We start from the raw sequence: 15507 nt of genomic DNA, 5'->3' as shown, positions 1-15507 counted from the left end.
CCTTTCGTAAACAACTTAAAACCCACCTCTGCCGCCAGGCATGGGGGAATTGAGATCCTCTTTCCCCCTAGGCCTTTACAATTCTATGCATGGTATGTATGTATGTATGTTTGGTTTTTATATTAATTGATTTTTAATCATCAATACCAAATTACTATTGTACACTGTTTTATTGTCGCTGTTAGCCGCCCCGAGTCTCTGGAGAGGGGCGGCATACAAATCCAATAAATAAATAAATAAATAAATAAATAAACTTTAAGACTGCAGGACTTCAATTCCCAGAATCCCCAGCAAAGCTGGCTGGGGAATTCTAGTCAGGTACCTTAAGGCAGGGGGTCTCCAACTTTGGCAACTTTGCTGGCTGGGGAATTCTGGGAGTTGAAGTCCTCCAAGGCTTAAAGTTGCCAAGGTTGGAGACCTGCCTCTAGAAAGCAAGAGGATTTGAGTTATAGTCCTGTTTTATGAATGGAAGCCGGCTGGGTTGATTTTTGGCCAGTCACTCACTTCTCAGCCCACAAGGCTCCAGCAACCAGATTCCTGTGGCAATCAATGGATCACAACATTCAGTGGACCCGAAAGAACAGATCCCTATATTTAGGTGGGGAAACGCTAGGAAGGAAAAAAAAATTCAGGTAATGAATAACCCAATTACAATTGGACCATCCTGGGCGAAGTTTCAATACGATGCTACTTTTCTGGCTAGGAGTTTTTGGAATGAGGACCAATAGGTTCTAAACTACGGTGATGCCGCTTCCGCATACGAGTCGTTGATGGGAACTGAAGCTGTCATCTCCCCAGGCGTGCCTGAGGCTGAGCCCTATTAAATTCACTGGGGGTTTCCACTAGCTTCATACATAACATAGGACATACAGAATCTTTCACACTTTGCAAAGTTGAAAAATACTCAGCTATGTGGCCGGGATTTTTTTTTTTAATCTGCCACTTGCTTTATTATTCCTCTTTTATCTATGAGAATAGCAGTCACATTTATCCTGTATCCCGTTAGCGTTTTAAATTGGGGTCTTAAATTGTTAACTGATCAGTTCTTTTAGGTAATGAATAGTTGGGTTTTGATATTCAATAGCAAAAAAAAATGTTTAAAACTAAATCGACATTTTTAACAAGTCCCCTTTCTACAGCGGGTTATTTTGTTTTTTAAAAAAACCTTATTTACAAATTTAAAAGAGATCAATGCACCAAAAAGATTCCAAGGTTTCTGAAATATCTTGCAAGGCTATGCATACCATACAATTAATCTCAAATGCTTGGGGTTTTTTTCCATGTCAGAGATTTATTGATTATCGTCATTTCTAAATAAAGTACAAACCATATCAAGATGTAAACTAAGAATTTATTTTTAGTCTGTTAGAGATAAATTCTAAAAAAAAATGGTGTTATGTTTTTCATTAAGCCATAGTTACTGTGCTTGTTCGTGCATACTGTGAGGATTCAGCTACTGTGCTTTGTAAACAACTGCCAATAGATTTATTGCGTTTGCCAACCCAGCCAATAAACTATGGTCAAACCAGCCATGCGCTCAATTCACTCGGTTTCATTTTCCAATAATTTCCTTATTCTTTACTTTTCTTCCAGAGATATTTGTGGTGAATATAAAAAAAATAAAGAAGGCAGTCACAACTATGCAGTTGAAACCCCACCATTTTTAAACTGCATATATTCAAAAGGAAGGGTTTACACAGTGAAGGGCTACCGATTTTTTACTACCACACTGTGGTAGGACGCCCTGCATTTTCTTTCAATATCTTTCAGTGCAAATTGGTTGCTCTGGGGTGGCGCTACCCCACTGTGCCCCCCCCCATCCAGGAAGCAGCCCACCCCTGGGTTTACAATTATAGAGGAACAGGTAAGATTCCACAAGCAATTGCACCCTGATTTCAGGTTAACCTGAAGCTACAGATAAACCTCCAAGTTCCCTCAAGTGGCAAATCTAATCTAAACTTCTGGTTGACTTGCGACCAACCAGAATTGATTAAACTTCAGATCGTGCAGAATGCAGCTGCGAGAGGAATCATGGGCTTTCCCAAATATTCCCATGTTACACCGACACTCCGCAGTCTGCATTGGTTGCAGATCAGTTTCCGGTCACAATTCAAAGTATTGGTTATGACCTATAAAGCCCTTCATGGCACCGGACCAGATTATCTCAGGGACCGCCTTCTGCTGCACGAATCCCAGCGACCAGTTAAGTCCCCCAGAGTGGGTCTTCTCCGGGTCCCGTCAACTAAACAATGTCACTTGGCGAAGAGCCTTCTCTGTGGCGTCCCCGGCCCTCTGGAACCAACTCCCCCCAGAGATCAGAATTGCCCCCACCCTCCTTGCCTTTCGTAAGCTGCTTAAAACCCACCTCTGCCACCAGGCATGGGGGAACCAAGATACTCTTTCCCCCTAGGCCTTTACAATTTTATGCATGGTATGTCTGTCTGTATGTATGTTTGGTTTTTTATAATAATGGGTTTTTAACTGTTTTTAGTATTGGATTATTGTTATATGTTGTTTCATGTTGCTGTTAGCCGCCCCGAGTCTCTGGAGAGGGGCAGCATACAAATCCAATAAATAAATAAAATAAAATAAATAAACTTGTATGTCACCCCATTCTCATGACTGCAGGAGGCTCACATCAATCAAAGAAATTATGATAAAATAAAAAATCATAGATAAAAGGTGATAAGCATGATGAAATTAAGTACTGTATTTCATTTGCTCCACTGAAGGCCTGGGTGAAGAAAAGAATGAGAACAGCTGGCTACAGACAAAAAAGAGAAATTCTAGAAGCTACTTGAAGACTGGAATTCTCATCTAAGGGAATCTATCAATTTGTCAACTCTGAAAGAGTAGCTAAGTTGCTGTATAATTGGTTCAGATTTTTAAGCCCTAGAGAAGCCTCATGTAAATCATATTATGCTGCATCCAGATTTTGCCCAAGGACTGATGAAGTAACTTATTTTTAAACTGTAAAATCCAGTTATTAATTCTGCATTATCCTTGATGATTAGGCAAACATACAGCTTTGATGGCAGTTGGGAAGAATGGTTTTCTATCAGAGAAATTGTAAGTAGTATACTGGAATAATGGGCCACACAGTTTATGGATTGTAATTTTAGTATAGTTAGACCATGTATAATTGACAGACTGGATTTTATTATACATTTTAGTTGTGATTATTTTATTTTTAATTGTATATTTACTAAGCATTTTTATTTGTTCTGCTCTCTGGTGTTCTTTACCTTAGCGATATATATAAAAACTGTGGCTAACCCTTGCACTGCTTAACCATTTTCCCTTTAGTGTTGAACCCACAATGGGCCAGACAGTTTAGGGATTGCAATTATTATATTATGGACACTGGATTTTATTATACTTAGTTGTCATTCATTATTTTAAACTACAAGTCCTAAGGGTATGTGTGTGTATGTATGTATGTATGTATGTATGTATGTATGTATGTATGTATGTATATGTCACATGTTTTTTTGCTGAATTTGAAAATTAAGGGAGACTAGGATAGATCTATTTCGGCCTTATTTTGGCTTCATCAGCTAGCCATATATATATATGGAGTGCTTTTATTTGTTTCTGATATAAGACTATAATAATAAAAATTGAATTGAGTTGAACTCAACCAGGGTAAAACAATAAACGCAATTTATATAGACTTCTGTAAAGCCTTTGATTCAATGGCACATAACAAACTAATTCAAAAACTAAAATGTTATGGCATTTCTGATTCCCTTTCAAATGGGCAACAAGTAATCAAAATAGGGAAAGCCTTATCAATTCCTGCACCTGTTAATAGCAGTGTCCCCTAAGGTAGCGTTCTAGGACCCACATTCTTTATACTTTACATAAATGACCTTTGCAATCTTAACTTAGACCTTAGCTTCTTCTCCAATAATATTGAACTGCAAACTAGAGTATTCCAAACTTTTGCTAAAGCAATCCTTGAAAACAACTCATCTGTCTTCAACCCACACTGCATATTATACATTAATACAATTGAATGAATCCAGAAATATTTCACGAGAAAAGTCCTCCACTCTTCTGCTCAGAACTGAATATCTTATGCCACCAGACTTGAAATTTTGTGCTTAGACAACTTAGAACTTCACCATCTTTGATCCAACATAAGTGTAGTACATAAAATTATCTGCTACAATGTCCCACCTTGTCAATGAATACTTCAGCTTCAACCACAACAATACATGAGCACACAATAGATACAAACCTATGGTAAACCATTCCAAACTTGATTGCAGAACGTACAACTTCAATAACAGAGTTGTCAAGGCCTGGAATGCACTACTTGACTCTGATTTCTTTCCCAAAAACTTTACCCTTAGATTGTCTACTGTTGACCTCACTCCATATAAATCCCATATAAAAAACCCTGAATCCAATCTAACCACAACATACATACCAGTCAAGCATAATTCGGGTGTGTCAGATGTTAAGATTTATGGCCCCAGGCCTGTCGGCAAAACCAGGTCTTATCAGCTTTTTGAAAGACCAGTAGAATGGGAGCAGTGCCAAACATCGGGAGGGGGGGATTGGTTCCATAGAGCCGGGGCAGCAACAGAAAAAGCCCTCCCCCTATTATTTGTATCCGGTTCATGTATTCATAATCATGTTTATACTTATATGCTATCTAATACATGCTCGATTAAATAAATAAACAAACAAATACATAAACACATAAACAAACAAATAAATAAATAATTTCTAGAGCACAGGTTTCAAATAAAGCTTTCAACTTGTTCTATTGAAGTTGGCAGTTTCAGTGGATAAATAGAACCATTAGGAACTATATGATGGAGGGTAGAGAAAAGCAGTGAGATTTCATCAGCAATTTTTATGTCAGATGGCCTGACATATGCTTCTTAAACTTTGGATAGATAAACTGGTGCTCTCTAGCTCAGTTTCAACCTTGGCAACCGTAAGATGTGTGGACTTCAAATCCCAGATTTCCTGTATATGTTATTGAACGAGGAGGGGAGTAAGCAGGATTTTATCCTTTCCCCGAAGCAACAAAATATGTTGGGCTGATCTTTACTGTCATTCCAAATCAGAAGAAACTGGATGCTGGACGTAATCTGAGGCTACGGCTGACAAATGGTGTAGCCCGCTTGAGAGAACATTGCTTCCAAGAAAGACATATCTAGTGTTCAGCAGAAAAAATTAAGATTGAGAAATGCTATACTGCAGCACGATTGAATTCAAGTATTTTTAAATATTATGCTTAAACAAGGTATTTAATGCATGAGTATTACAGTCATACTCAAGTGCTAAAGGCAATGTTTTGTTCATCGGACTACTGAATGTACAGTTCCTTTCTAGAGTTAATGACACTAAATAGAAAGACAGAGCTGCATATTATGGCCAATTGTTGTCAAACCTCTGAGGGTTTTTTTCACCTGCTCCAGGTTTTTCACTCAGTACCATATTAATTTTTTATTGCAGAAAGGCTGTCAGCATACTACACATGAACAAATAAATGATAAAATGTTAAGAAGGCAATGAAATGAAAGAAACAGCCTTTGTAAATTGAAAGTTGACCTTTAAACTATGTTTCAGTGGATTCACAAAAGGAAGGCACTTGCTTTAACAATATCACTAATTAACAGTTTCCATCAAGGAGTTTGAACTGTCAGCCTTCTGTTCTATTCTTTACCAGATTCTGTTCGTGATATTCTAATAAGTGTTTATGATCTGTATATTATAATGACTTTTTCAGCTTCATGGGTTGCCGGTACGTCAGAAGTGCATGACCAATATAGTATTCAAGGATTATTATGTTCAAGATTCAATGAATCATTCAGGGGGCCAGAAGTCAGTAGAAAGAGATTAAGCAAAGATTCTTGCTACGTACGTAATTCAAGAGAGAGAGAGAGAGAATATGTATTTCAGGGTTGAAGTTGTATGAATATAATTGTAACTATATGCATGTAATTACGGTAATACCTCGTCTTACGAACCCCTCGTCCTACAAACCTTTCGAGATACAAACCCTGGGTTTAAGATTTTTTTGCCTCTTTTTCCGAACTATTTTCATCTTATGAACCCACCGTCACCGCTTTGGATGCCCCGCCCCCAGACTTCCATTGCCAGCTGAAGCGCCCATTTTCGCGCTGGTGGGATTCCCCTGAGGCTCCCCTCCATGGGAAACCCCCCCTCCGGACTTCCACATTTTTGGGATGCTGCAGAGGAATCCCAGCAGGGGAATCGCAGTATCACAAAAACGGGCGCTTCACTGGCAACGGAAGTCCGGAGGTGGGGTTTCCCAGCGAGGGAAGCCTCAGCGAAATCGCAGCATCACAAATTAATCGCTTTTCCATTGATTCCTATGGGAAACATTGTTTCATCTTACGAACTTTTCACCTTACAAACCTCGTCCTGGAACCAATTAAGTTTGTAAGACAAGGTATCACTGCATTAGAAAAATGTATTTTGAAGAGATCTATCCATTTCAGCAATCTAAAAAGGAAATATTGTTCTTTCTTTCTGGTTAATTTTTGTTTCCTCCAATTTAGAAATCAAGAAGGCGAAAGAAGGGTCCATATCTTTGTAAGAATTCCAGTAAAGCCATCTGCAAAAATGTCTTGGCCTGTCTTGGAGAAAGTGCAAATGGCCAAAACGGACCGTTGAACTTACCTGAACGGTCTTCTCGATGCACTGCAAGGAGAGTCCAACATGGTAATTCTACAGTCTGATTGGTAGGGACTGAGTTTAATTTAAATATTAGCCAGGCACCGCCCGCTAGCCCTCCAGTCTAATATGAACGAAGGAGCAGTAATGTAAACAAACATAATTTATTGAACAATAACTTCAAAGAACTTCAACAAGAAACATAAGTAACCAAGACCCTGGTCCCAAGCGGGAGGGTTTGGACTCTCCTTGCAGTGCATCGAGAAGACCGTTCAGGTAAGTTCAACGGTCCTTCTCCAATGCACTTGCAAGGAGAGTCCAACATGGGATATACCCAAGTTACTCATCCAAGGGAGGGAGAAGGCTGGACCAGGGGCATCGAAAAGGAACAAACCCCTTGCAAAACCCTCCTCCCAAAGGCTGCCTCCGCTGAGGCAAAGGAGTCGATCTTGTAGTGCTTTATAAACGTAGACGTTGCCGCCCGGCAGATGTCCTCTAACGGGGCTTGCGTCCGCCAGGCCGAAGAAGTGGCAGCACTACGCGTGGAATGGGCCATAATCCCTTGAGGAATAGGTGTGTTCTTGGCTGTATATGCCTCCGATATGCAGATCCTCAGCCACCTACTGATAGTCTGAGAGGATACCTTACGTCCCATATTTTTGTTGGAAAAAGACACAAACAGGGCCTCGGAAACCCTAAATGCCTGGGTTCGACGAACATATATTTTTAAGGCCCGTCTGACGTCCAGCTTGTGCCACCTCAACTCCAAGGGATGAGTCCCACGGGCACAAAAATCAGGGACTACAATGTCCTGCGACCTATGGAAGTCAGAATTAACCTTGGGCAGAAAGGTTGGGTCCAAGCGTAGTACAACCTTATTAGGATGCAAATTGGCAAAGGTCTGGTCTGGTTGATAGTGCCGCAATTTCCGACACCCTCCTAGCCGATGTAATGGCTACTAAGAAGGCAGTCTTAAGTGTCAAGAACCTTAGAGAGATTTGGCGAACGGGCTCAAAGGGAGGACCTGTGAGGGCATCCAAGACCAGGGCTAAATCCCACGATGGGAATCGATGTACAGTGGGAGGACTAACGTTGGCGGCTCCTTTCAGGAAATCCCTGACCCAAGGATGTCTCGCCAGGGGTTGGTAGTAATTCTTACCCAGAACAGTCGATAACGCCGCCATATGACGCCTAAGAGTATTAGGTGCAAGGCCCTTTTCCAGTCCAGCTTGTAGGAATGCTAAGACTATGAGAACTGACGCTCCCTGAGGGTCTAACTGTTGACGTTCGCAAAATGAACAGAAGGCTCCCCAAGTGGCTTGATAGACCCTCCTAGTAGAGGGTCTACGGGCAGCTAACATTGTGTCTATAACCCTGTCAGGCACGAGCTGATGTTTCAGATGGAGCCGCTCAAGTGCCAGACGGTTAGTTGCCACCACTGGGGCTCTGGATGGAAAATTGTCCCCTGGTGGAGGGAAAGCCGATGACTGGGAATCCTCCAGTGGGGGGAGACTGACAGCTCTGTGAGATCGGCAAACCAACTGCGTCGAGGCCAAAAGGGGGCCACCAGCAGCACCTCCGCTCTTTCCTGTATTAATTTCCTGATCACCCTTGGTATTAAGATGACCGGTGGAAAGGCGTAGAGCAGACCGGGAGGCCACCCTTGGCGCAGCGCATTCACCCCCTCTGCTCCCGGGGAGGGGAAACGAGAAAGAAACCGTGGGAGTTGGGCATTGGAACATGTGGCAAAAAGATCCATCACCGGAGTCCCGAACCTCCCCACAATCTCCTGGAACAGCGAGGGGTCGAGACACCATTCCCCTGGATCCAACGTCTCTCGACTTAACCAGTCTGCACACACATTGTCCACTCCTGAAATGTGCTCCGCAGAAAGGGAAGTGAGATTGGCCTCGGCCCAAGACATCAGGGACTCGGTCTCCTGCATCAATCTCCCGGACCGTGTCCCGCCCTGCGTGTTTATGTGCGACCGTGTGGAAACATTGTCCGTCATAATCAAAACGTCGTGACCCCTCACTAAACTGGCGAATCTCCGGAGGGCTAGCGAGACCGCCCGTAGCTCTAACAGATTGATGTTGCAGTCTCTTAAATCCTCTGACCCCCAAAGGCCCTGGGCCATGTGGGAGGACATGTGAGCCCCCCACCCAGTTAGGCTGGCGTCCGTTGTTACTAGGAGAGGGTCCTTCTGGAGGAAGGAGGAACCCCTCCCTAACGCCGGGGTAACCCACCATTGGAGAGACCTGCGTACCCTGGTGGTAAGGAGTACTTTCCGGTGAAGATGACTGCATTTTGTCCGCTGAAAGGGGAGCAGGAACCACTGCAGTGGGCGTAGATGGTGACGAGCCCATGGTAAAATGTCTATGCAGGATACTAACGTTCCTAAGACCTTCGACAGGAAGGACAGGCGGGGGTATCGTTGTCTGTCCAGTTCTCGAAGCAGCTTTCGGATGGAGGATTGCCTGTCCTGGAACAGAAAAACCATCCCCCTGGTCGAGTCGATAGTTGTGCCCAGATGGGCCAGACGTGTGGTAGCGGTCAGGTGGCTCTTTTCCCAATTTACTGAGAAACCGTGAGCCTGGAGCGTCCTGATGGTTAGGCGGAGATGGTTGTCCGCTTGCTCTGTTGTCCTGGCCAGAATGACGATATCGTCTAGGTACGCCATGAGGCGTACCGACCGTTGTCGTAGCCAGGCCGTGAGGATGTCCAGCAACTTCGTGAATGTTCGCGGAGCTGAAGACAGTCCGAAGGGCATAGCCCGGTATTGGAAATGATCGTCCTGCAGACTGAAACGCAGAAACTGGCGGTGTGAAGGACAAATAGGAACGTGGAGATAAGCCTCCTTGAGGTCGATTGAAGTCATCACATCGTTGAGCCAAACCGAAGCAAGAATTGACCGGAGCGAATGCATCTTGAATCTTCGGTACTTGATGTACAGGTTCAGTTGCCGAAGATTCAAGATGAGACGGACTCCCCCGGACGACTTCGGGACAAGGAACACTACGGAATAAAACCCCTTGCCTCTTTGGTCTGTGGGGACCGGCTCTATGGCTCCGATTTCCAGTAAATGCAATACTTCCTGATGTAAAAGGGACCGTTTGTGGGGGTCTGAAGGCACAGGGCAGTGAAGAAAGCGCTGCGGCGGTGGTCGAGTGAATTCTAGTGATAGACCGTGAGTCACCGTCGCCGTCGCCCAGGCGTCTGTTGATGTGCACTGCCAACGGTGTGCGAAAAGCGCCAACCTGCCTCCCAGCTGAAGCGAATCCTGAGAGTCACTTATTCTTTCGGAAGCCACGATTGGCTCCCCTGAAAGGTCGGCGTCCTTGCGAGGATCTGTAACGGTCACTGAAAGCCCGGTCTGACTTAAAAAACCCCTGGTTGGACGAGCCCTGGTAAAAGGGCCTCGGAGCCTGGGTAGAGGCGGAGGCGGGCTCAGACCGAAAGGGCTGGCGTCGTTGATATGGCGTAAATCGCCTATTCTGACCCCGATTTGACTTGGGCATCACCTTCTTCTTATCCTTGTCCTCGATTAAGACTTCGTCGAGGGCTTCACCAAATAGCTTTTTTCCCGTAAAGGGAGAAGATGCCAAGGACCACTTTGACTTTACGTCCGCTTGCCAGTGGCGGAGCCAGATAAGGCGGCGGGAGGCCACTGAGGAGGCCATGGCCCTGGAAGCGAACTTAGCCGCGTTTGCTGTGGCATCTGCCGAGAACTCCGTGGCCGCCAGCAGCTTATTGAGGTCCTGCCTGAGGCGACCATCCTCCGGATTGACCCTAGATTGGATGTCCCTGATCCACAGCAGCGTGGCCCTATTAAAAAATGAGGCTGCCGAAGCGGCCCGAATGGCCCATGCTGCCATCTGGTGGGTCTTCCTGACGACATTTTCAGCCCGTTTGTCCTCAGCCTTCAGACCTTCTTGGGACTCTGAAGGCACCAGAGCATTGGAAACAAGGCTTGTGATGGGCTTGTCGACAGGTGGAAAATTCAGCAAGTCCTCCATCGCCTGATCGAAGGAATAAAATTTCCGGTCCAGGACTGATGGACCCTGAGCAGCCGCCGGGTTCTCCCAAGGCCGTTGAATAGTCTCTAGGAAGACCTGAGAAGACGGTATGCTTACCGTCTCTTGCTTTGGTAAAACAAAGAGGCGTCCAGTGGTAGGAGCTGCAGCTGTGGCCTCCGATTGGGGTCCCTCCCCTGCCTGATCAATAGTCCATTTTGCTTTATTAAGCAAAATCTTGTACAGGGAAGGCTTGAATAAACCAGTGACCGCGGGCTGCTCTGGTGGTTGCTCATCGCCCGAGAGCTCATCATCTTGGTCACTGAAGACATCTTCGGGAGATCCCTCCTCCTCCATGGAATCAGCCAGCGACCGTGTGGCTGGGGCTGTCCATGGATCTCGGAACCTCAACGGTGGTGGCCCCGCTGGTTGGCGTTGTTGGTGTGCACCCATTGTAACGCACTGGTAAAACGCACTGGTAATCAGATCCTGCAGGGCAGGAGGCATGCTTTGCCAGCTATCTTGGGCGCTGCGTAGGCCAGCTGCTGTAGGCGTGAAGGTAGCCTGCGCTGGGCCATAGGCTGAGTGAGCAGAGGTCTGAGGAGGGAAGGAGCCAGGCCACACAGAAGGTTGTCGTGCAGAGGAGTAGGCCTCAAGAGAAGGGCCAGGACCAAACTGCAAAGGGCGCTCCGGGGACCAGTCCCTCTCAGAAGCCAAGCCTGCTACCCCTGATGGGATCGCGGGGGAGGCTGGCAAGGGATCAGGTCCAGAAGAGAAGGTGGCTAGGGAGGCCTGTTTCTGAGTGGCCTCTAATTGTTTTTCAAGGGCCTTGATACGCCTCTCTGCCTCCCTCAGCGAAGCCCCCTGGGAACCCTTGGACTTCTGGCTTCTCTCCTTGGGGGTACTTGGCTTAGATAAGCCTGCAGCCTCCTCCACTGTCTGGGCCGGTGTTTCTGCCATCATTAATTCTATATTTGAACACTCACGATTCAGAATAGAGACAAGTGCAGACCTCTCAGCCAGACACGACAGAAGGAAAAAAACCGTTTGCCAAGTGTCTTTTTTCCCTTGGCCTCTAGTACGGCTGCGAGTATCAGGGCAGATTAGGAGAGTCAAGCAAGCCTTCAGAACGTGAGTCACGCTGACTGAGGCCTCCAATAGGATGACTTCCGGTTGCCATAGCAACCACCCGAGTCAACAAACAGGCCCTGTGGCTCTGGCTTCAGTAATGGCCGCCGCAACGTTACCATGGAAACGGGCGGGAAACAACCCTTAGTTCTTGCCCAACTTTGTTTCCAAAATGGCCGCCGCCCTGAATCGAGGGCTTTTCTGAGGCAAACCAAGGCAGCCAAGTGATCCTGGGGGCTCTGGGGGGGCGCTTCCAGCTCCGGATACCCCTGCAGCGTGCCCGCCATAGGGAGCAGGCCCCCCATAGCGGCAGCCGCGTTATCTGACACCGGGCGCTACCACGGAGGTAAGCAACCCGGGGGCCCCTTCTTAACCCACACAGAGGCTTGAGAGTGGGCAAGAGAGAAGGGGCCGCAGCTCAAAGGGTTCACCCCACGGAGGGTAGGAACCCTATGCTGCCAAGGAGCTGCCCCCAAGGTGCCTGTAAGGGAAAAGAAAGGGAGAGAAAATCGTTAATACAAATACATATTCAGAACAAATAATTTTACTAAAGTGATATACTAAACCATTGGTTTAACATCAGAGAGAAAAACTCTAAGTCCCATTACTGCGACTGAGTTTTTTAGACTGGAGGGCTAGGGGGCGGTGCCTGGCTAATATTTAAATTAAACTCAGTCCCTACCAATCAGACTGTAGAATTACCATGTTGGACTCTCCTTGCAAGTGCATTGGAGAAAGAGCCAGTTCAAGTACTGCATTGGAGTATTTACAAGAAATACCCTTTTTTGGTCACCTTTCATTTTTCTCATTTAGATTTTATTGGCTGAATCAGAAGAATGAGTAATCATAGCAAAAAGGATTTGTTGCAATATTCTGTTGAATTTCCATAGTGTGGCATTGCAATTGCAATTTTTCTATGCACATTTGAAGCTTTTCTTGTGCAAGAGAAAAAATTTTCAGCTTTCGGAAGCAGGAAGCTAGAGAAAAGGAACCATGGGAAAATAGTAGGATGAATAATTGCTAGTTGCAGCTGCAAGTAGACACTTTTTTAATGATACATTAGATGCATGTGAATGTGCTTGTCCCCCCTTTTAGGCTCCAGATGTTTGTATACAAACTGGAACAAAAGAAGAGGGCACGGTTGATTAGAAAGCAAAAAAAAAACCTGGTTCATACAAAACAGTATGATGAATGGCATGAATAAGACACAGCACAAACCTAAGATACCGATAAGTGCTAATTTATCTTTGGTGGTTTCTCCATTTTAATATGTGAAAAGGTTACCTGTCTAGTTTAGGGGTGATCTTGGTGTTAGCTCTCTGACTGAGAATAGGATGGGATGTGATGGGCCTGCCAAAGCCATTAATCCAGTCCATATGGGACCATGAGGCTGCCCCACCCACATTGAATGGAGGCCTGCCTGGCTTCCAGTAGCATTCTGCCAGCCAAAAATGGACCAGCAATGTGGTATTAGAGGCTGAGAAGACCAAAAACGGCTCATTTTTTGAGAGAAAGGGAGGGGGTGAGAGACGGAGAGATGGACAGATGGAAGACAGACATCTCTTATACACCCTCCAAGGCAGCCACACCCCTTCACTAACCTGCTTTCCACTCCAGCATAATCAATTAAAGTTTAATTTGTGTGTATTGTTTGGACCGCTAAATTGACCACGTCCACCCAATCACATGACCTAGACATACCCTCCCACCTGGTCCGCCCGCCCCTCAACAATCTGAGGGACCGTGAATTGACCCCGTTTAAAAAATTTGAGGAGCCCTGAGTTAAAGAAATCCTACATACAATCACAATCTAGGATATTTACAAATCATTCAGCTAAATCATAAAATTATATTGCAGACATTCCAACTTCAGGTTGAGGCTCCCAAATGATTAAACCACTTTCATTTTCTTAAAACAAGCAAGATATGTTCTGTTATTGCTATTATACAAAAAGCTATAAATTTACTCCATATTGTCTTTATTCAGTCAAACTTTTTGATGAAAGTCAATGGAAATATGAAAATGCAATAAACATATTGATATTTTCCAAAAAGATTCCAAAATGAAAGTTGCATTTATTTAGTCATAGAACTCTTAAGACTATCACCTCCAGTATGCCAATTTTTTTAAAGTGCTTCATACTCAATTTATATTATTTTTTTATCAATTACTCAAAGCATATTTCAGTGTACAACAATTCAGCAATTCAACAATATTTTATTTTTGCACATTTTATTTGTGAAGTACAAGGTTCTATTTGTGTCCAAGGACGTTCCAATTCTTATTTGGGAGTTCTTTTCATTTCAGGAGCTTTAGGAGTCAGGATTTTTGTCAATGCAATTGCTCTAAATATACTCAGTTGTTGTTGAAAGCAGAATATCACCATATCATATTAGAAGGTCATTTTATACATCAAGTGGCTTTATCATGGACAGTTTGCATATAGGACAACAAAAGCTTCAAGAAACCTCAACACAGACCACAATTATGAAAACATAATTTTGAACTGTGATGGAAACGAGAGCAAAAGACCATAGAAAGAGATCAAACCATATTGTGGCTATCCATACAGCACATTAGATCCTCAGAAGATATATATGGAAACAGTTAAACAGGACACCCTTCTAGGCTGACAACACCATGAATGCTTGACATTTTGTTTAGTAAGATAGCTTTGTCATTAATTTTCATATTCTTTAAACAGCCAAGGAACACATCCTGAATTGGAAGCCATGGTGTTTCCAAATTAACTGTAAAGACAAAGCACAAAAATTGACTAAATATACAAAATACGAACAGCTAGATATTGATGAAGATAACACTTTCTGATAAATTTTAATATTTTTATCAACCTATATTTGAATGAAATATGTTCTTATTTCCATTTAAAGCAAACTGGTAGTGATGCATAGCAGTGCTATTACCACCTCTGTCGTCAGGCATGGGGGAATTGAAATTTCACTTCCCCCTAGGCTTATAGAACTTATACATGGTATGCTTGTATGTATGAGTGGTTCTTTAAATTGGGTTTTTTTAGATTATTTTTAATATTAGATTTGTTTTCATTGTTTTTTCATTGTTGTTAGCCGCCCCGAGTCTTCGGAGAGGGGCGCCATACAAATCTAATTAATAATAATAATAATAATAATAATAATAATAATAATAATAATAATAATATTTTTTTCAAATTGGCAATAACATATATTTAGATATAGTCTGCTATAATATACATATGGGAGACATTTCTCTGACCTAGTTAGAATAACGTGAAGAATTAAGGAACAGTGACAATGATAATGATAATAATAATAATAATACAGAAGTAGCTAGCTGATTTGTTTTCTCCTTCTCTACTAACACATATTCACAATAGATAAGTAGTACTAGTAAACTTTGTGTAAAGAATGTGTGATACCAAATGTTTGAACATTTTCTTGCTAAAAGGGTTAGAAATTCAGAATAACCCTAACTTTTTGTCATCTATTAGTCAGTTGGAAGGTGACATTCAGCAGCTTCTGGAAAGCCATAAACTCTTGAATTGTTCTTTATCGTGTAAAGCCACATTTCTCATTCTAACAAATAAACTATCATACTACTTTAGTTGCTCTGAATTGGGTTAATACACATTTCTACAGATAAGCAAATGGATCGGTTTTCTATGCGGAAGACAAGCATGATATGCATTTTGCTTCTTCGTTTTGCAAA

The 15507-nt window shown here is 43.6% G+C and overlaps 1 protein-coding gene across 1 annotated transcript in view; it reads right to left on the bottom strand.

The window, feature by feature from the left end:
* Positions 1-13763: 13763 nt before the first annotated feature.
* LAMA3 (laminin subunit alpha 3) overlaps positions 13764-15507 on the bottom strand; it is a 173899-nt gene continuing 172155 nt past the window's right edge. The window contains exon 75 of the mRNA XM_070747653.1: positions 13764-14552. Coding sequence (XP_070603754.1) covers positions 14410-14552 — 143 coding nt within the window. The 3' untranslated portion in view covers positions 13764-14409. The remainder of the gene's footprint in view (positions 14553-15507) is intronic.

Source organism: Erythrolamprus reginae, chromosome 3, assembly GCF_031021105.1.
Source record: "Erythrolamprus reginae isolate rEryReg1 chromosome 3, rEryReg1.hap1, whole genome shotgun sequence".
In the NCBI taxonomy this organism is placed as follows: Eukaryota; Metazoa; Chordata; class Lepidosauria; order Squamata; family Dipsadidae; genus Erythrolamprus; species Erythrolamprus reginae.
Note: the sequence above shows the minus strand (reverse complement) of the source record. Positions and strands in the feature narration are given on the sequence as shown.